General features: G+C 40.8%; 2 protein-coding genes across 8 annotated transcripts in view; one reads left to right on the top strand and one right to left on the bottom strand.

The window, feature by feature from the left end:
* MRPL22 (mitochondrial ribosomal protein L22) overlaps positions 1–9,648 on the bottom strand; it is a 36,326-nt gene extending 26,678 nt beyond the window's left edge. For 2 of the 6 annotated variants that reach the window (XM_082651937.1, XM_082651938.1), the window contains exons 1-2: positions 7,577–7,880; positions 7,460–7,502 (exon numbers count right to left, since the gene is read on the bottom strand). In XM_082651937.1, coding sequence (XP_082508063.1) covers positions 7,460–7,502; positions 7,577–7,736 — 203 coding nt within the window. In that variant the 5' untranslated portion in view covers positions 7,737–7,880. Of the gene's footprint in view, positions 1–5,350; positions 5,425–7,459; positions 7,503–7,576; positions 7,881–9,580 lie in introns of those variants that run through there. The other 4 variants (XM_082651940.1, XM_082651939.1, XM_082651942.1 and 1 more) reach the window with 4 other exon arrangements.
* The window catches only part of GEMIN5 (gem nuclear organelle associated protein 5), a 40,319-nt gene continuing 28,557 nt past the window's right edge, over positions 9,232–20,993 (top strand). For both annotated transcript variants that reach the window (XM_082651935.1, XM_082651934.1), the window contains exons 1-9: positions 9,232–9,445; positions 10,258–10,418; positions 11,142–11,323; positions 14,165–14,316; positions 14,527–14,646; positions 16,298–16,430; positions 17,481–17,646; positions 18,516–18,728; positions 19,730–19,815. In XM_082651935.1, the coding sequence (XP_082508061.1) occupies positions 9,280–9,445; positions 10,258–10,418; positions 11,142–11,323; positions 14,165–14,316; positions 14,527–14,646; positions 16,298–16,430; positions 17,481–17,646; positions 18,516–18,728; positions 19,730–19,815 (1,379 nt within the window). In that variant the 5' untranslated portion in view covers positions 9,232–9,279. The remainder of the gene's footprint in view (positions 9,446–10,257; positions 10,419–11,141; positions 11,324–14,164; positions 14,317–14,526; positions 14,647–16,297; positions 16,431–17,480; positions 17,647–18,515; positions 18,729–19,729; positions 19,816–20,993) is intronic.

The following is a 20,993-nucleotide window of genomic DNA, read 5'->3' as shown; positions in this document are numbered from 1 at the left end:
AGCTGCCATAACCCTATGGCTCAGGAAATTCCAAGGGTTTTGGGAGCTGTGAGCCAGAACCATGGACAAAGACAAAACATACATGAGAAATATATTTTGGCCTATTTGTCATAAATCATAATATCACATCTGGTCACCTGCTCTTCCTTGAGGCACTTTCTTTACTTGAGTTCCAGGACACTACACACTCTGGGTTTTCCTCTCACCTCTCTAGACACTTCTCTAGTCTCCTTTGTTTTGTCCTCCTCAACCTGATCTGTAAATGTTGGCTGCCTCAGGTAGGAATAAATCCTTGTTGTGCTTTCTATCTACTCTCAGAGTGAAGTCAACCGGACTCATGGCTTTAAATACCGTTCATACACTGATGGCTCCCAAACCCGCAGGCCTTCTATGAACTCCAAACTCATATATCCAATTGCATCCTCACGTCTCTACCTCACACTCACAAGCCCCAAATCGAGCTCCTGATGGTCTCCCCAACTTGCTCCTCTGGAAGTCTTCCTATCTCAGCAAACGGTGACTCCACGCTTCCATCTGCTCAGGTCGTAAACCCTGGTGTCACCCTTCTTTCTCACAACCCACGTCCAATTCACCAACAGGTCCTGTCAGCTGCTGTTAAGGCACTGCCAGAATCCAACCAATCACCCACCTTCACAGCCACCCTAATCCAAGCCACCATAATCTCAAACTTGAAATATCCAGTGGTCTCTACTTCTATCCTTGCTCCTCATCCCCACTCTAGTCTGTTCTGAACACTGAAAGAGCCACCACCCATAAACATAAGTCCGATCATATCACTCTTGTACTGAAAATCCACCAATGGTTTCCCATCTCAGAATAAAAACCAAAGTACTTACAATGATCCATAAGGCTCTTCATGATCTCCTATTCCTTCTTCTGACCTCATCTCCTACTACGACCTCCCCTCCTCACTCACCGCTTCTGACCATACTAGGTATGTTCCCTCCTCAGGGCCTTTGCACTTATGTCCCACCTCTCTAGAATGGTGTTTACCCAGATGCTGACGTGCCTTGACAGCCTGCTCCCTGGTTTCTTGCAGATCTTTACACAAATGCTATCTTTTTTTTTTTTTTTTTTTTTTTTGAGGTACGCGGGCCTCTCACCGCTGTGGCCTCTCCCGTTGCAGAGCACAGGCTCCAGACGCACAGGCTCAGCGGCCATGGCTCACGGGCCCAGCAGCTCCGCGGCATGTGGGATCTTCCCGGACCGGGGCACGAACCCGCATCCCCTGCATCGGCAGGCGGACTCTCAACCACTGCGCCACCAGGGAAGCCCCACAAATGCTATCTTAATGAGGCCTTTCCTATCTAAAACTGCAACCTCCCTCTTGTATACACACACTTCCTATTCCCATTCTCTGCTCTCATTTTCTCCTAAGCAGTTGTCACTATCTAATATACTCTGTATTTTACTTATTATTTGCCTCCCTCACTAGATTGTACACTCCATGACAGCAATGATTATGTTCTTTGTTCACTACAAAATTCCTAGTGCTAGAATAGCCTGGCACACGGCAGGCACTACATACACATTTGTAGAATGAATTAGAGAATACAGGGGGCAGCCAGGTAATATAAATAAGAGGGCTGGGTATAGGTACCTATGTAAAAATTTCACACTTGGTTGGAAAATGAGGAAAACTGAAGAATATACATCCCATCTAAAGAGTGGTACACTCTTCTGCTCTAGAAAATTGTTGCCATGCTTTGCAATGCATAATAGAATCTAGAAACCTATATTTTTATGAGCAAGCTACTACTTTTTAAACACTGATTGAAAAAGAAGGTTTTAAACACAATATAACATACAAACAAAACATATCTGTAGGCTTGATTCATCAGAGAGATCTCCAATCTGTAACCTCTCGGGGTAAGCTAGCACAGCCCCAAAGCGGCTATCTAAAATGTTTCATTCTTCCCTGCCCCCATGTTACTCTTCTTTTTCATGATATAGCACATATTTATTCATTTATTTTTATTTATACTTATATACTTTTGGGAGTTTGGCCCACTATAGAGGGGATGAGAACAAATTTAAAAAGTCACAATTCTCAGTAGAACAATTTTTAAAAAGAATCTGAGAATAAATCAGAAAGTTTATAAATGTATTCTTGTTCAACTTCCTAGTTCACAGATCTAACACCTTCCCTCAGAAAAGCTAGTGGAAACCTCTGGTGTCAATAATCATGTGAAAATAAGGCATTAAACCTTTCAGATCACTACTGTATCATTCAGAGTAATAACAGTCATATTCTAGTAAGTAACTAACTGCATGGGTATATAGAGCTTCTAAAGCCCTCATTTTGTCCTAAGGAATACTTAAAAGAATTTGTATAATCAGCATAAACTATTCTATTACATAAAGCTGGAAATCTGTACCTATACTTAATTTGCCATTAGGATTCCTTCTTGGCACTGGAGTGGAAAAACCTGAATCTCATTTCTGGCAATCTCTCAGACTACAACTTGCATCTGTTCAGGCTGACTGATGGTTCAACTTACACTTACTGACCAAGTAATAAGGATAGGGTACTACAGGTACTATTCTAGGTGATGGGAATGCAAAGAGACATAAAACCTATTTCCAGCCCTCAAGTGACTTAGAATTCAGTTAGAGAGATAAAGGATTAACCATAATGTGCAACAGGCATTACAATGTCAGAAGAAGTCACAGGAGGGCTGGGGTAATCAGGATGGCTTTAAGGAGTTGGGACTTGAGCTGAGTGTTGAACAAAGTATGGACTTCCACGTTCAGAAATCTGGTAAAAGAGCACTCCAGGTTAAAGGCATAGCAAAAGTAAAGGTGTGATTTACAGGGCATCTTTCCGAAAAAAGGACCTGAAGATGATACAATAGACCTGTTTTGAAAGAGAATACAGTGGGCTGAATGCTGGCCCCAAAGATATGTGCACATCCTGACTCCCAGAATCTGTGAATAATACATTCTATAGAAAAGGAGGTAATTAAGTTAGGGATCTTGAGAGGAGGAGCTTATCCTGGATTATCTTGTTTGGCCCTAAATGTAATTGTGTTTTTCTTAATGAGAAAGATGCAGAAAAAGTTTTGAAACAGAAAAAAGGAGGGAAAGGTGAGGTAAAGACAGAGAGAAGCCGGAAGAGGCAAGGAATGGATTCTCCCCTATAGCCTCCAGAGGGAGTACAGCCCTACTGACACCTTGATTTTGGATTTCTGGCCTCCAGAACTGTGGGAGAATAAATTTCATTTGTTTTAAGTCACCCAGTTTGGGGTAATTTCTTACAGCAGCCCTAAGAAACTAATACAGAAACCTTTCGGATCCATGAGTGAGACATGAAGGAGATACAAACTCTGATTGAAAGAAGAGTCCTGAGAGTGCTTTCAAAGGAATGAAGTGTCACATAAACAAGAGACTCACTAAACAAACATAAATATTATGGAATTGAAAATGTCCATCTATAAGGTCTCCTTGTTTTAATGCATGGCCATTTTAGGGCTTATTGTCAAGCCTCAATAATGGTCAATTTTTCTTTTTTCAAAAGTAAATGTCAGGAAACTTGCCTGGTGGTGCAGTGGTTAAAAATCTGCCTGCCAATGCAGGGGACACAGGTTCGATCTCTGGTCCAGGAAGATCCCACAAGCCACAGAGCAACTAAGCCCATGTGCCACAACTACTGAGGCCGTGCTCTAGAGCCCACGAGCCACAACTACTGAGCCCACACGCCACAACTACTGAAGCCCGTGCACCTAGAGCCTGTGCTCCACAACAAGAGAAGCCACCGCAGTGAGAAGCCTGCGCACCGCAACAAAGAGTAGCCCCTGCTTGCCACAACTAGAGAAAGCCCGTGCACAGCAATGAAGACCCAGTGCAGCCAAAAATAAACTAAAAAAGAAAAAAAGTAAATGTCAGGGAATTCCTTGGCGGTACAGTGCTTAGGACTCCATGCTTCCACTGCAGGGAGCACAGGTTCAGTTCCTGGTCAGGAAACTAAGATCCCGCAAGCCACAAAGCGCAGCCCACCCCCCCTCGAAAAAAAAAGTAAATGTCAGCATACACTTGATTTCTATTTGAATCCTTTTAACTAAAACATTAAAATAAAAGATCACCAAATTATACCATTTTGATCATGGTTTGTGGTTCTTGGGGACTGTTGTCACTTTCAGGAAATACAACCTGAAGTGATTAGGAGTAAAGTACCATAACATGTACAATTCACTTTCAAATGATTCAGGGAAAAAAGCATGTATATTTATAGAGTTATGTTTACAACTGATGAATCCAGCTGAAGGACATTGTAATCTTTCAACTTTCCTATACGACTGAAATTTCTCAAAATATATTGAGGAAAATATTTCACCCATTAACACAAGGGTCACTGCCTGACACATTTTCCAACATACTTTACACCACTAATCATTATTGTGTAGTTACGTTTATTATTGTGTATCATTATTGTCCTTTTGTTTCGTTATGATGTCCCAGTGCAAAGATTCCTATACTAAGGGTTATGAAATTACAAGCCAAACTATGAATGCGATATGCATTTTTCTGGGAACATTTCTTGTGGCTTTCGCCACACTCTCAAAGAGGTCTGTGACTCAAATTTAAGAACCACTGTCCTAAAGGGCAAGGAATCACGAGCCCTCAGATCATAGGATAAGATCTATTTAAGAGAGCACAAATCAGCGGGGCTGTCAAATCTGCTGGCCATGGCACTCAGAACATTGAAAGCATGGATGCATGAAAACAAGAGGTAATTGCTACCCCTTACACTGGAAAAGTCTCTTAAGAGTGACTCAACTGAATAGGCTAATGTATATTTCAGTTTCTTATCTTCCTGCCAGTTGTTCTACAAAAGTAGGGCTGATAGATGAAATATGTAATCTCATCTAAGAGTGTTGAAAAACTACTGATTGGTTCCAGCATTAAATCTGATTCCTCTCAAACAACTTCACAGCAATATCATCCCCAGTCAACACCTCCACAGTGCCAGGCGCTAAAATAGACATTTTACGTATTAGTCTCTTAGTTCTCACAACCACCCTTGAAGTTAAATATTATCCTCATTTTTTGATATGAGGAAACTGAGCCTCACAGAAGTTAAACAAATGGCCCAAGACCGCAATACCTGTCCCTGACAGAGACCTAAAATCCAGCTCTATCACCTGAAGCCCAGTATTTATTCAAATATATCACACTGTTCTCATCATTTATCCACCAAATTGCCGATTCATGACATTTCCAACTTGGTTTATCTTGTGGAGAATTTTAACCTATGTACAGCTTAGTAACCAGTGCCTTCAAACTTTTAAACCACCAAAATATACTCTTCATTCTTTAAACTTAAACTCACCTCTTCCAGAAAGACTCCTCCGACAAACCCCTTCAGGGCTCATCACTCAGTTCCTCCCAGGATGTGATACAGCACTATTTTAACCCAGAGAATTTTTTGTTTAGATCCTAGGTTTGCCATGTAACCTTCAGTAAGTCACAAAAATTCCCAAATGCATGCATCAGTAAAATGGGAGACTTGAAATTCAAAGGTTGGAAATTGTCAATCTGCTGCCAAATATAGCCTGCAGAAAAGTTTTATTTGGTCAGCAGCATTTTTTTTAATCCAATTCAATGCCTTTAGAGGAGGAATGCACTCTATGACTGCCACAGGCCCTACCACTCTCTTTTTACAAAGACCACCTCTGCTAGTTTATTCATTTCTATTACCTGTCTGGCAATTGGTATGTAATTAAGTTTCCAACCACTGAATTAGATATCTCTAAAATTTTACACGGTCATCAAAAGCATTAGTTATGCCTTTTCTACTTAGTTTTCATGTGGTCATTTCCCCACTAAAAAGTTCAGAATGGGGACTTGCAAAATTATATAACTTCAAAACTAGAAAGAGCCTCCAAGACTACCTAGCAAAATCCAACCCTCTTGTATTACACAGATGACAAGACTGAAGCCAAGCTGCTTTAGTTATTTGCTCAGAGCTTCCCAATATAAGTCAGTGTGGGACAATTTAAATCAACAAAAATCAACAAAATATTCACTTTGTGCAAGACCCTATACTGGAGCTACAAAAAAAACAAGAAGTGTCCCTAACTGTCCAGGATACGCGAGGTAGCAAAGGACACAGACACATATACATGAAGCCATTATTTAAGGAACACATACTAAAGGAAAGGAGAAATTGATTTCTTTCATTTTTAGTGAGATCATGAAGGGGAAACAGTTAAAGAGGGGTCTGAATAATGAGGACTGCTGTTACTGACAGAAAGTGACAGAAAATTATGAAAAACCAAGAAACAAGTAAAGGCACAGCACACTCAGAAAAAGTAAGTAAATCAGCATGGTTGGGGGTAGGGTGATAGAAGATAATCTACGAAAGCAGTGAAGACAAATCCTAAATGCCAGTACTTCCTACTTTCTTCTGTAGCCCACCTCTTCCTCCCTCGAGCCGAATCTAAGACAAAGCTAGATATAATGGGAACTCAATAGTAGTTTATAATGATAAAAACACTAATGGAAGCTAAGATTTAGAGCGGGATTATTATACACCATGCACTGTACAAAACACTTCATAAGCATTATCTCATTTAATCCTGATTAAAAATATATGAGGTAGTACTAATTTTCCTCTCATATCATAGAAGATAACTGAAGCTGAGAAAGAATAAGTAACTTTTCCAAAATCGCAGTTAAAATGTGGACTCACACTCAACTTATCTGTCTCCAAAGTCTATGGACTAAACCAAAATTAATGTTAACAAATACATCGATCAGAAAATTTACAATCAGATTATCAACCTCCAAAGAGCCACAGCTGTACTACAGAAGAACAATAAGAAGGGAGCAGAGAAAGCCTCTTGCCAGTACTGACTTCAGCTGCATTCCCTAACCTTAACGCTTTGTCTTGAGGTCAAAGAATGCTCTAAAAATATAGTATAAAGCTTCAAAATTCCTGTAACTGACGGACCTTGGGCAACTTACTTTACTTTGCGGGCTTCAATTTCCTTGTCTGAAAAAATGGGTATAGCAGTACCTACACTACGTAGGATGCTGTGAGAAAGAGATAAGGCGTACAAAGATTTTAACAATGTCAGGCACGATGTAAACCGCACCTGTCTGCAATACAGTCCCTGCCCGTAATAAGCAAATAATTACAGAGATAACTAGAAAAGTACGCTCCCAATTTGGGCGGGAGAATCTAACCATATCCAAAAAGATCAAAAAAAAAGTGTTCAGAAAGGACATTTACAACGTCTCTTCGGTCATAGATAATCCTGATACCCGCAGGGCTATGCAATACGGCGGTGAAAACACAGGGTGGCAAAGCAGAGACTGGCTGTCTCATTCGCTAGCCTCAGAGCCTAAAGCAGAGCCTGGCACTTAGGCTCTAAGTAACTGAGACTAGTAAGACTAAGGCTTGGACCCTTCCCCAACTCCGAGGCGAAAGACTTACCCCAAGGCCAGCTTCCCCCTCAGATTCTGCATCCATAACGCACCTGCAATATCAACACACGCCGTCAATTCAGACTCCCACCTCACTCCCTCCCTCCACCCACCAAGAAATCCTTACCCAAACGATCCAGTATTGCCGCCGCCATCTTTCTCCCGCCCTCTACGGAAGCCTCCGAGTTCAGAGGCCGTGTGGGCAAAACGCATGCGCAATTCTCCGGACTTAACCCCCCCCCCTTATCGCGAGACCGAGCCGCAACTGACACCCGAGGTGTTGTCATGGAGACCGTGAACACGCGGCCGGCGCTGAAAGTGTGGTCAGATCAGCCTTGCTTGGGAAAGAATTACTTAATAAAGGTCAAAGACTAGCGAGTTTCCGAAAATTCGTCGGGATCCAGAAAAACTGCGAAGCCTCACCTCACGAATGGTCTGAAAGGATTTGGAAAACAGAGACCGTGAACCAAGCCAACTAACCTGGGAGGGCTTCAGTTTTCTCAAAAGAACTAAGTATCCCTACGGCACAGGCTTGTGAAGATCACTAGAGATTGTGTGAAAGCTCTTTTAAAGAACAAACATACAAACTACTATGTATAAAATAAATAAGCTACAAGGATATTTTGTACAACACAGGAAATATAGCCAATATTTTATAATAACTTTAAATGGAGTATAATCTTTAAATATTGTGAATCACTATATTATACACCTGAAACTAATATTGCAAATCAACTATACTTCAATAAATAAATAAAAATAAAGAACAAACAGTTCAAATACAAAGTATGATGCTAATCTCCAGGTTGCCCTCCAAGAGATAAGGGTTAATAATCAGCAGGAACTTGCTACCATATATGGCCAGCAGGCATTTCACTAAATCTCGTGTATTCCTCACAGCAATCCAACTAGACCTGTATTATCAGGTCTTCAATTGAGAAAAAAGATTTAGGATAGGTTAACGTCTCTCAGATAATACCTGGCAAAAACAGTGGTCAGTCTACGGTTGGGTGCCTCCAAAGTTAGTGCTCCTACCCACATCCGAATAAGTAAATGTATGTGTGTATATATATATTTTTTTCATTAGCATAGATAGCTCTGGTTTCGTTTGCTACATATGCAAGAGTTCCTGGTATCCAATGAAAACAAGCAATACGGAGTAGAAGAGTGTAAGCGCAGAAACTGAGCATTTTAGGACGTTTGAGTTGGAAGGAAACTTTGGTTCTTTTTCCTCCACAGCACTTAACACAAACAGTCCCTTCATAGAGTTGGCACTTAATCAGATCAAAAGAGAGTCACTCTATTCTGCTGCTTCTTGAGTATCAAAAACCAGAGCCAGAATTTCCACCCAGTTGCAGAAACCCTTGTTTTTGATTTCTGATTCGAACTTTTATCTTTTTGTTAATTGTCTTCTTGTAGATACGTTTAAAACATCTCCAGAGCTACCAAGGCGCCCCGGCACATAGCTTTAAAAAAATATTTGATGGGACAGGGTTGAACAGGTCCAGAGAATAAACCAGCAGTGCGGGGAGGTGACTCCATCATTCTAACCTTTTAATTAACCTTCCTTGCTGTAGCAAGTGAGAATACCTAACCAGCAGCACCAGACCCTCCAGCCGCAGGCGGCATTGACGGAGCAAAAAGCCGCCCGCAGGGCCCAGCCTTTCCCAGCCCCGAGGCCGCAGGAGCGGCGCGCGCAGTGAGACCTGGACCTCCGCGCGCGCCGTAGCGGCGTGCCCCAGGAGGCGGGGCTCTAAATTAACCCCGCCCCCTTCCCGTCTCTGGCGTAGGGCTACGAACTGTCTGCCTCATTCCCGGTTGCTCGTGATCATGGGACAGGAACCGCGCACGCTGCCGCCCTCCCCTAACTGGTACTGCTCCCGATGCAGCGATGCCGTGCCCGGGGGCCTCTTCGGCTTCGCGGCGCGGACCTCTGTCTTCCTTGTCCGCGTGGGCCCGGGAGCGGACGTGATCCCAGGGGCGTCTCCATTTCGAGGTAATTCCCCACCTCTTGGCCCCAGCCTTCCTGCACTAATTGCGTTCCCCGGGGGCGCCGAGTGGGCGTGTCCATCCACCCCCCTCTCTATTGATGGGGAAACTGAGACACGGGCAGGGAGAAGGGTCCGCTCACAGTCATCCAAACTGAGTCGTGTCCCGGTCTCCGAGGTTGGCTGTACACCACGCTGCGGCTGAGTGGTCCCGCCTCCTGGCGCTCTCACGTGGATCCGCTGGCTTACTGAAGAGTTACCCATGTGTCTCGCCAGGAATTTATAACACCTAGCCCTTCCTCCCCAACCCAGTGCGTGCGGGCCCCCTGAGAGCCTTCCTGGGATTGGGTGCTGCCTACAGCTCCAGGTCCTAAGAGAGATCCTACAAATATATGATACTCATTTCTGTAAGATGAATGACTTGAGCCGGATGCTTTCAGGCTCTAAACTAGGTTTTGATTATGTCTTGGGATATGGTATGCCAGATACTTATTCTTTTCCAAATGACTTCTGGCCAGATCTAAATAGGAATCCCTTTTACATTCTTCACTTGAGCTGCTCCTCAGCCTAAGAACTAGGCACATCAAGTGATATGAATGGTATTTTACAGTTGAGAAGACTGAGACCCAAGAAGATAAAAAGACTTGTCTGAAGTCAGGTGGCAGAGCCAATACCAGCAGTTGGGGTTTCTGATTGTGAGTCCCTGGAAATGTTTGTTATTCCATGGGATAAGTGAGGCCCCAATCACCATCTAACAACAGAAGGATTCTGCCTGGAATCCTAGGTAGCACTTTAATCTGGAGTCTGGTTTTGCTTGAAGTCATAGGGGAGTTGGTGGGACACACCGAAAGGGTGTCTGGCTTCACGTTTTGTCATCACCCGGGTCAATACAACCTCTGCGCCACCAGCTCTGATGACGGGACTGTGAAAATCTGGGATGTAGAGACAAAAACAGTTGTGACGGAACATGCGCTCCATCAGGTACCATGACTTGCTGGTTTCTCAGACCATTATTATTTATCTGTACCAGAGTTCTCTTCCTTCAAGTATAGTTTTGCTAGCTCATCTGTGCAAGGTAACTTTTATAATTGTGTTTGTTCATTAGATTAGAAGCTCTATACTGTAAGGTACCTCAAAACTTTTATGGAAGGAGATACATATAAATCAGAGGTCAGCAAACTGCACTGCTACCTGCTTTTGCGAATTCTTTCATTGGAATACAATCACAGTCATTCATTTAAGTACTGTCTACAATTTTAAGTATTGGCTGCTTGCACACTACCGTGGCAGAGTTGAGTAGTTACAACAGAGACAGTATGGCCCACACAATCTGAAATATTTACTCTCTGGCACTTTACCGTGAAAAAGACTCCTGATATAAACCGTAAGTGAATGAAACTTGTTTCCAAACTAGATGATTAATTGATATACCTGCCTAGAGAATGTAGGAAAGGACTCAGTTAATCATAGTAAGAACTTTGCATTAATCTATCAAAGGAAGAAATTTTTTAAATGGCTTTTTGATCCCCAGTAGCCTAAATTCTCCTTTCATTTGGTTATAATGTAGTCTTGCTCTACAAGTGGTCCTAACAGTATTTATTAAGTACCTATAATGTGCCTAGCATTATACAGGTTAAAAACTAAGTAAAAAAAAGTTCAGCATTGACAAATGAAAAGCAAAGATATCTTTGTTTTGTTTTAAAGCATACAATATCAGCATTGCATTGGTCTCCTCTAGTAAAGGATTTACTGGTATCTGGAGATGAAAAAGGAGTAGTTTTCTGTTACTGGCTTAACAGAAATGACAGCCAGCATCTCTTTATAGAACCCAGGACAATTTTCTGTCTTACTTGCTCACCTCATCATGAAGATTTAGTAGCCATTGGGTAAGTACTGTGCCATCTGCACTGATGATCTATTTTTGTTTATGATCTTATTTTGCATTTTCTTTACCTTCTCCTGTCCCTTTATTCTTCAGAGGAAACCATTTACAGGTACTAACCACTCTCCCTTCACCCCTGGTATCATTTATTCTTGTGACCTCTGGGTCCTCATTGTCTCTCCCATTCTATTTTTGTTTCCTTGGTTTCCATGATACTGTACTTTACTCATTCTTCATATCTGATTTCTTCAGTCAACCTCCAAATGTCAGAAATGTCCTCTTTCATCTTTTTTCCCTCCATACTTACCCTTGGTTATAACATTTACTCCCAAAGTGTCAAATGACTCAGCTCTGTGTCTTGTTCTCAGCTCTCCCACTCAATTGGGAAAGCGATCTGGCATTGGGATCTGTCTCCCCAGTGATCACCAAGGTTGTTTCACACGAGCTGCCTGAGAGCACAATCCCCTCTCCTTTACCACTCCATTTACTTCTCTCCCAAAGATGTTCAGTCTCTCTAGTTTGAATACTAGACATAAGCACAAGAATGTAGGAGGAGAAAGTTCAACTGGAGTGGATTCAAGAGACTGGGAGGTGAGGTAGATACACATGGAGACAACGTTTCCACAGTTTGTTGTGACAATGTGCATATAGACATGAAGCCAGAGGAGGTGTATGGGGGTCAAGGGAGTATTAAATGGAAGATAACAAAGGCATGTTTTTATGCTGATGCTGAGGCAGAAAAGGGGGAGCCTGTGGCAGGGGTGAACAGTGAAGAATGCATGAGTGATAACGGGAGGTCAAGAGGAAACTGGATCCAGACCACAAGTAGAAAGAACAGCTAAGAATGTGGAAATAGGTGCAAGAAGGTTCACAGATCTTGTTGGAAGAGGAGGGTGTTTCATTCTGATGGCTGCTGATTTTCTTAGTGAGGCAGAAAGAGGTGGAGAAGAAGTCAAAGAGGTGGAGTCAAGTTCAGGGTGGGGAAGGAGCTGGATGCAGGAAGAGGGTATGTATACAGTCATCTCAGAGAAGAGGAAAATGAACTTACTGAGAGAAACTGCAGGTCCTGTGGTCCTGGTTGAGTGCCAAGCCAAGGATTGTGGTCATGAATTTTAAGTAAACTACTCAAACTGGCTGAGAAAGGAAATGGTGGGATTCAACCAGATTTGGGGTTTTGTGGAGTAAATACCCCTGAGAGAAAGGGGGAACAAAGGAGATAAGGGTGTTTTTTAAGGAGTGAATATAATGATGGATCATAAAATCTGCACTGCATGGGGCAAAGGACAGGAAGACAGGTGTGGGTGAGTTAACAGTGAAAATGGAAGGGGTCTGTGATCGGAGGTCTCCACGAAATGGGAGCATTGTCTTGGTGGGAGTACAAGAGAGGGAGCAGAAAGGGTGGTAGGCAGGGGTCAGAGAAGCGTGAATCAAACTGACCTTGAAAGATGAGCAGGAATTCACAGGAAGAGTCTTTCAGGTGGAAGACAATCAAAGAGGATTGAATCAGAATTTGTTTTTAGAGGTTCAAAACAGTCCCTGAAGTCTTGACTGAAATTGTAAAACAGGTTGATCACATGACTATTAGGTTATATATCTTGATGGTTTTCAAAGTCTGTGTCTTCAAAGATTTGATATATTCTATGATTTCATGTTTTTTAAATAAAGCTGTAATGGGGAGAAAAAATTTTTAACAAAAGGAGAAAAAATAAATAAAGCTGTAGTGGTATTTTTCCCTGTAGGACCGTCTAGTGTATAGGAAATGTAAACAGGTATGTCCACTTTGGAGAGCAATTTTGCACTTTCTAGTAAAGCAAAAATGTGTATATCTTAACATCCTATTACTAGGCATCAAACCTGAAACTGGCTTAAGTGTGTATAAAATTCTTAATAGCATTTTTTGTTTGTAATGGTAGAAAAAAAATGGAAGCCCTTCAAAAGGAAAATGAGTAACTAAACTTGTGGTATATTCATACAGTGGAGTACTATGCAATAGTATAAACGACTGACCAGGAACTAGAGTTACATGTGTCAACATGAATGACTCACAAAAAGAATGAGTGAAAAAAGCAAGCTACAGAAAAACAGACAACATGATACCATTTATATGAAGTTTCTAAATGTACAAAGTAATTCTGTATCTTATTTAGGAATATATACAAAGAAAGGCTAGGATTAATGTAACACAAAATTTAGGAATAGCAGTTTACCTCTGGGGAAGAAAGGGAGAGAGGTTTGATTGGGGTGGGATGTACAGAGGACTTCAACTGTATTGGTAATACTTTTTTTCTTAAGCTAGAGAGTAGATATTTCTTGTATCTGAAATACTTCATCATTAAAAAAGAAAAAATAAAACTATTACAATTTCTAAGTTTCTTCCTAATTCAAAAAATGACAGCCTTGGAATATCCAGATCTAGAAGTTAGAATTCTGCAGCTTTTGTTAGAAAAGTAAGATCATTTGTAAAAGGAAGGAGATATTTTTTGTTTATTAGGACAAATTCATTTCCAATTAGGGAAATTGCTGGGCCCCTGTCAGAACTATTCTTCTGTAAGTTCCCCTTGGGCACAGGCATGGTCCACTGTTTGAGCTTCGTGACAGGCAATGTGTATAGTATAACTTAATGCCAGGAGTTTGGCATGGGGGAAGGTTTTTTTAAAAACTGGAAAACATGAAATAAGTACTTTGGAATAAGGACAGAACAAGATTATTTCTTGCTCTTTTTCCTTCCCCCCACCCCAAATGCACTTAACTTTTAGAAATGCACAATAACTCCTAAGCCAAAATGTTTCCTAGAAAGACAGTCTGTCTTCATTTTTCAGTAATATTTCTAACTCTCGTTTTTTAGCTACAAGGATGGCATAGTGGTTATAATTGACATCAGCAAGAAAGGAGAAGTTATACACAGGCTTCGAGGCCACGATGATGAGATCCATTCCATAGCCTGGTGCCCCCTGCCTGGTGAAGATTGTTTATTCATAAATCAAGAGGAAAATTCAGGTAGAGATGATTTAAGAGGGTTCAGTACTCTTTAGACCTAAAGAACAAATTAGGTAGAATAGTACAATTTGAATTATGTTTAAAACTAGATTTTACAGATCAAATCTATGAAAACAGTAACTAAGTTTCAGGAACCCTTGCAAACTAATTTTTCTTTGATAAGTGCATGTTTAATGCAAATTAAAAACAAAATTACCATCTCTACCCTAGAAGAACTTGAAATCCCCAATGGGAAAGTTATAGCACAAACTCCAGTAAAAAAAGGCTGCTACTTAGCCACTGGAAGCAAAGATCAGACCATTCGTATCTGGAGCTGCTCTAGAGGCCGAGGTAAGACTGACATTTAACATTTCCTTTGTGATATAACCTATTATCAATCCAGTAGAAGTAGAAGCTTATTATTTCTTGTTATCCTCAGTGTTGTGTCATCTGTCAGAAAGCAGTTCTTTACTTTTCTATCCAGAAAGTTTTAGCCTGGGCTGGAGCTCTCTGCACTCTGAACATCTGGCTTTGGTGTTGGCAATGAGGTTTTCTATTGCATTCACAGAAAGATCACTGTCTGGCCTGGAGGGCAAGATGTTTATTATGAGAATGGGAATATCTGAACTTGGCAAGGCCTGGATCGAAGGAATGGAAAAGATCTCTAGAGCTAGATTTTTTTTTTTTTTTTTTAAATAGAGCTAGAGCTTTTAATGCACAAATGCAGAATTAATAATGTATACCTAATATAGAAGTACCTGTTTAAATGTGAAAGCTCACTTTACCCAAATCACAGAGACCCTCAGTCATAAGCTTTCCCAAACTTCTCTTCGAACAGAACTTTTACCTTAAGTTTATATTGAATAGATTGAGAGGAACTCCAGGCAGACCAAATTCTACCTTTACAGTAAAAATCTAGCTTTTCTCTTTACAGCAGTCTTCTTTCTCCAATTTATGTAAAACCATGGAAGTTTTTTCGTCTTTATCCAAATGCATTAGTACACGTAAAGCAAGCAGCACAGTGCTTGGCACATAGTTAGGGTTCAGTCAGTGGTACCTAGTAGTATAATTTTGGAAAGCAGAATTTTTTAAGGTTTGTGGACTGCTTTTGGACACACTTTGGCTGATACTCCCTAGTAGGGACAACATTGGGCTAGGAATCCCTCCAAAAGGGTAATCTCTGAACTTACAGATGTCTAATACAATGGTATTCAATTCTGGTCATGCCGCAGAATCAGCGGGAAGTGCCTACACCCCACCTCGGATCTGCTGAATCAGAATCTCTAGGGGTAGAGCCCTGGCATATGTATTTTTAGAAGCGCAAGTGGTAGTTCTCATACACAGTAGGGACTAAGAACATCTGGTCAGTAGCATGTCAGGAGTGGAGAACTTACCACCGCAACTGCCAAATTTGTCCCCGTTGTTGGATTTCTTGCCAGCTAGAAGATGGAGTCCTACTCTCTGTCCTTCCAACTTTGAAGAATCTTGGGTTGTGTTACCACCTGGGTTCTCAATCCCAGTTGGAACTTCATTTTCCCAGATACATCATATTCTTTTTTTTTTTTTTTTTTTTTCAGTACGTGGGCCTCTCACTGTTGCCGCCTCTCCCGTTGCGGAGCACAGGCTCCGGACGCGCAGGCTTAGCGGCCATGGCTCACGGGCCCAGCCGCTCCGCGGCATGTGGGATCTTCCCAGACCGGGGCACGAACCCGCTTCCCCTGCATTGGCAGGCGAACTCTCAACCACTGCACCACCAGGGAAGCCCCACACCATATTCTTAATGTTTAAGTTGCCGAGACAGCCTGTAAGAGCTTGTTTGACCAAAATGTGCTAGACTAGTATTAACCACTATATGCGTAAATTTCCATGAGAAAATGAGGTCTGAATTCTAAGCAACCAAACTAACAAACTTTTAAACATGAACTGTGTTGTGAACTGCTGGTGGCTTCATGCATGTACTTTCATTGTCTTGACTGCCCATGGACCTTCTTTTAATCTGCAGTGGTGATGACTTTGAAATTGCCCTTTCTGAAGAGAAGAGGAGGGGGTATAGACCCAACTGTTAAAGAGCGCCTTTGGTTGACACTCCATTGGCCCAAGGGTCAGCCAACACAGCTGGTATCCAGCTGTTTTGGGTAAGTCTTTTTGGTCATGCTCTCTGACATATTTTGTTCTTCACTCTAGCCTCAGGAATTCCTAGGCCTTTCTTTCTAGACACAGAAGATGGAGAAAGCAGTGACTAAGGTTTATATTATAATGGGCCATTTGTAATGGAAAAGTCATGGAACTAATACCTGTGCTGTCTAATAAGAGTTGTGAAAAGATCAAATAAGTACGGCCTGGTGGTTAAGTGTGGACTCTGAAGTCAGGCGGAACTGAATTTCAGAATCAATCTGTTACTTACCGGCTGTTCATAAGCAAGACCCTTCACTTTTCTGAGCTTCAGTGACTTCACATGAAAAAAGGGGAGGATATAAGTGTTTCCTCTCTCTTAGGATGATTATGGCCATTCATTAAGCAAAATTTATTGAGCACCAGCTTCTAGTTGCTTGAGATGATAAGTGAATTTAACAGACAAGTTCCCTGCTTTTAAATGAGGTAATACAGGCAAAGCATATAGAAATACCCCAAAGTGTTAGTCACATCCCAACTATCCCCACTGCTCCAAAAAAGACATACTATGTCTTAAAGCCTTTGTGGCTCTGCAAATTATTGTGGCATTTTATAATTAAAGCTTTTAGGAAAATCTATTCAAAAGGTAGTCCAGTACAACTGTATGATTCACAAAGAATGAAAGGATATAGTAAAGCTCCCTTTTTTTTTTAATATTTCGGCCACACCACACAGCTTGCGGGATCTCAGTTTCCCAACCAGGGACTGAACCTGGGCCGCTGCAGTGAAAGCACCAAGTCCTAATGACTAGACCACCAGGGAACTCCAAAGCTCCCTCTCCACCTCTGTCTTCACTACTTGGTTCCCCTCCCCATAGGCAGTGACTTTTTTTTGTTTTTGTGTGTGTTTTTCCAGAGATTATTTTGTGCCTATTTCAGAATATGTAATTTTTATCTCCTTAAAGGAACAATGAACAAATTATTTTGCAGCTGAGGGCCCACACTCTCTGGCCCAAAATCACTTGTTTTCAGATTGCTCATGAAAGAGAACTAATACTTGTTTTTCCTTCACAGAGGCGAACTGCTACTATGGGATCTCACTCAGTCTTGGAGACGGAAATATACCCTCTTTAGTGCTTCATCAGAAGGGCAGAATCATTCAAGAATTGTGTTTAATTTATGTCCTCTACAAACTGAAGATGACAAACAGCTGCTGCTTTCCACATCAATGGACAGAGATGTAAGAACAGCTTATTTTGCATTCAGCACTGTACAGCAGTGATTGAGGACTTGCATGGGATTAGAGGGCTTTTTCAAACCGTACATTATTTCTCACACCTCACCTTGCCCCCGCGTTCCAGGTTCAGAGTTACTGTTACTGATTGGCATTAAATACATTAGCAGCAGAAAAGTAGGGGAAAGCTGAGAAACGACCAAGATGCCTTTTTGCTAAAGCAGGTACAACAAGGAAGAGTAGATGTGTCCATGGAAGGCTGTGCGAGATCATCAAGCCTTAGCTTTCAGATACCCTCGTCTGTCGTTCAGGTAGCAGAGCCATCCCTTCTTGGCACAGTCTCTGTAAGAGACAATCGGCTTTACTTGAGACACCTTTCTGTTTTACAATAAGCTAGGCTTGTTTGACAGACCGTTCTCTTCCAAGTCACTGTTAAACAAGTGACGATTAAAAACTCAGCACTCCTCTTCCACTGGCTATGATAAAATATTTTGCTTTTGAAGATAACGACTCTGATTCTTCCACTGTCCTGAGGCACCTGTATCTTTTTTTTTTTGAGTCTGCCAAATGAGAAAATTACCAATGCTGTAATACAGTGATACAGTATAGTGGAAAGGCCACTGAACTCTGGGAAACAGGAAGCCTGGGTTCTAGTTTATTGTGCTCTCTATTCACTTGGCATCTTAGGGAATAAATGTATTCTAAGATCCCTCTGAGCTCTACAATTTATAACTGATTATTTTTTTCTCATTCCTACTGGAATAGTTAAGTTACATTATCCTGATGTATTCTGAGCCCATCCTATTTGAAGTGTTGATTGTTTTCCCTGTTTCTCTGACCTTCTTTATAAAGACCCTAACCCTTCATCTTTTCAGGTAAAATGTTGGGACATGGCCACCCTGGAGTGCTGCTGGACCCTGCCTTCCCTTGGTGGGTTTGCCTACAGTCTGGCTTTCTCTCCTGTAGACACAGGCTGTTTGGCGATAGGCGCTGGTGATGGCATGATCCGTATATGGAATACATTCTCCATAAAGAACAACTATGATGTGAAAATTTTTTGGCAGGGTGTCAAGTCCAAGGTTACAGCGGTAAGGAAGCTTTCTCTGAGCTTGCCACGAACTTTTTTCAAATAACTAATTCTCTTTTAGAGAATACCTGTTCATATAAATGAACTCTGTTGGGAATTCAGACTTCTTCAAGGGTATTTTCGATGCAATTTGAAAGTGGAACAGCAGAAGGACTCTCTCTGACCAAACCCATTACATACCTCCTAATTCAGAAATTTGGCTTTGTTTGTAAAATTAAGGTTTTGTTCAAGTCACACTATTTTCTAATAGTAAGAAATTAGAAATAACCTGGATGTGTATTCATAGGAGATACATTAAATTATAACCACATGGGGAATAGTATTAAACTATTAAAAGTGATAATGTAGATCTTTCTTTGATGTGGGAAAATGTTAATGATTCATGAAAAATGCAAATTACAAAACATGGAATGCAGATTACAAAACAATACGTATAATTTTTTTGTTTTTCTTCGAAGTGATATCTTTGTTGTGGCTATTTAGTCTAAAAGCAATAAAGGTTTGTGATTCAAAACGAAAACCACAGTACAGAAGTGTAGGAAGCAAAAAATGTTTCCTACCCCACCCTTGACTCCATTCTCCCACTTCCATCATCCAGAGAACCACTGTCGACAGTTTGTGATGTATCTTTCCAAGCTTTGTTAATGATGAATAGAATCATATTTTCTGAATTGTTCTGGAATCTTTTATTCCCCACTCAACAATGTATCATGCACATCATTTAAATGTTTGAACCTATTTTTGTTTTTTCAATTATATATAAAGTTCAACCACAAAAAATGTCTAGAAAGATACAGAATTGGCAATGGGGTGTTTGGATGGTGAGATTACAGGTGACTTTTACTTTGTTTTTAATACTTCTTTGTTTCTCTCTTTTAAATAATGAGAATTTGTTACTTTTAAAATTAGAAGACAGAAAGAACAAGAAAGTTTTCCAGCTGAACACTTGAAGTATAACCTAAGGATTCCCTTAACACTGCCCCTTTCCTCATTTTTTTGTAGCTCTGCTGGCACCCAACCAAGGAAGGCTGCTTAGCTTTTGGAACTGATGATGGAAAAGTGGGATTGTATGACACCTACTCCAACAAGTAAGAAATAGACGATTCCTATTTAGCCCATTGACCAAATTGTCAGTGAGTTAATTTTGAGTTCATAAACCTGGATGTATATCATAATAGGCCTGGGAAGCATCTTTAAGATTCTAACTCTGAGTTTAGGCTTAGAACTCAGAATTTTATTTAAAAAAATTTTTTCAGGTGATGGTGGTTCAGCCCATCTGACCTGTGGGAACCACTAAAATAAACCATTTGCTTTTGTTTTCCCTCAACATTTTTTTTACAAAAGTTTTCAGACATCGAAGAATGTTAAAAGCCGAGAACAAAGAACATCTCTGTACCTTCCATCTTGATTTACCAGTTAACATTTTGCCATACTTGCCTTATTTGTCTACACTTAACAAAAATTAACAATATCCATAATATGAGCTAATATCCAGTGCGTATACAAATTTCCTCATTTGAGCCAAAAACGTTTTCCTGAGTGGTTTTTTTTTTCAAACTTTTTTCAGTCAGGGATCACACATTGTATTTTGTTATGTCTCTTTAGTCTCTTATTCTAGAATAATCCCCCACTTCTTTCCATAACATTGCCTTTTCAATTTGAAGATTCCAGATAAGTTGTTTTGTAGCATATTCTGCATTTTGGACTTCTTAATTCTTTGTGGTGACTTGTAACTCATTTCACTATTCCCTGTGTTTCCTATATTCCTTGTATTCCCTGTATTTCCTATAAACTGTCTAGAGCTGCACTGTCCATTACAGTAGTCTTTAGTCACAGGTGGCTACTGAGATGTGCTGAGTGTAAAACATACTCGAGAGTTCAAAGGCTTAGTCCCCAGAAAAGAAGGTAAAATGCCTCAGTAATTATTTATTTTCACTATATTTTAAAAGATAATACTTTTTATATACTGAGCTAAATAAAATACATTCTTAAAATTGAATTTCACTTGTTTCTTTTACTTCTGTTAACTTGGCTACTAGAAAGCTTTGAGTTGCAGATGTGGCTCACAGTATAAATCTACTGGGCACAGCTATTCTAGATGCTTGATTAGATTCCAGACCTGCACTGTTCAGTTTGGTAGCCACTGGCCATGTGTGACTATTTATAGTTAAAGTAATTAAAAATAAATAAAATTAGAAATTGAGTTGTTAGTTGCATGAGCCACACTTCCAGTGCCCAAGGGCCATATTTGGCTAAGGGCTACTTT

This window comes from Grampus griseus (genome assembly GCF_964374135.1).
Source record: "Grampus griseus genome assembly, chromosome: 3".
Taxonomy (NCBI): Eukaryota; Metazoa; Chordata; class Mammalia; order Artiodactyla; family Delphinidae; genus Grampus; species Grampus griseus.
The sequence above is the reverse complement of the archived record's forward strand: the minus strand, read 5'-3'. Positions and strand labels throughout refer to the sequence as shown.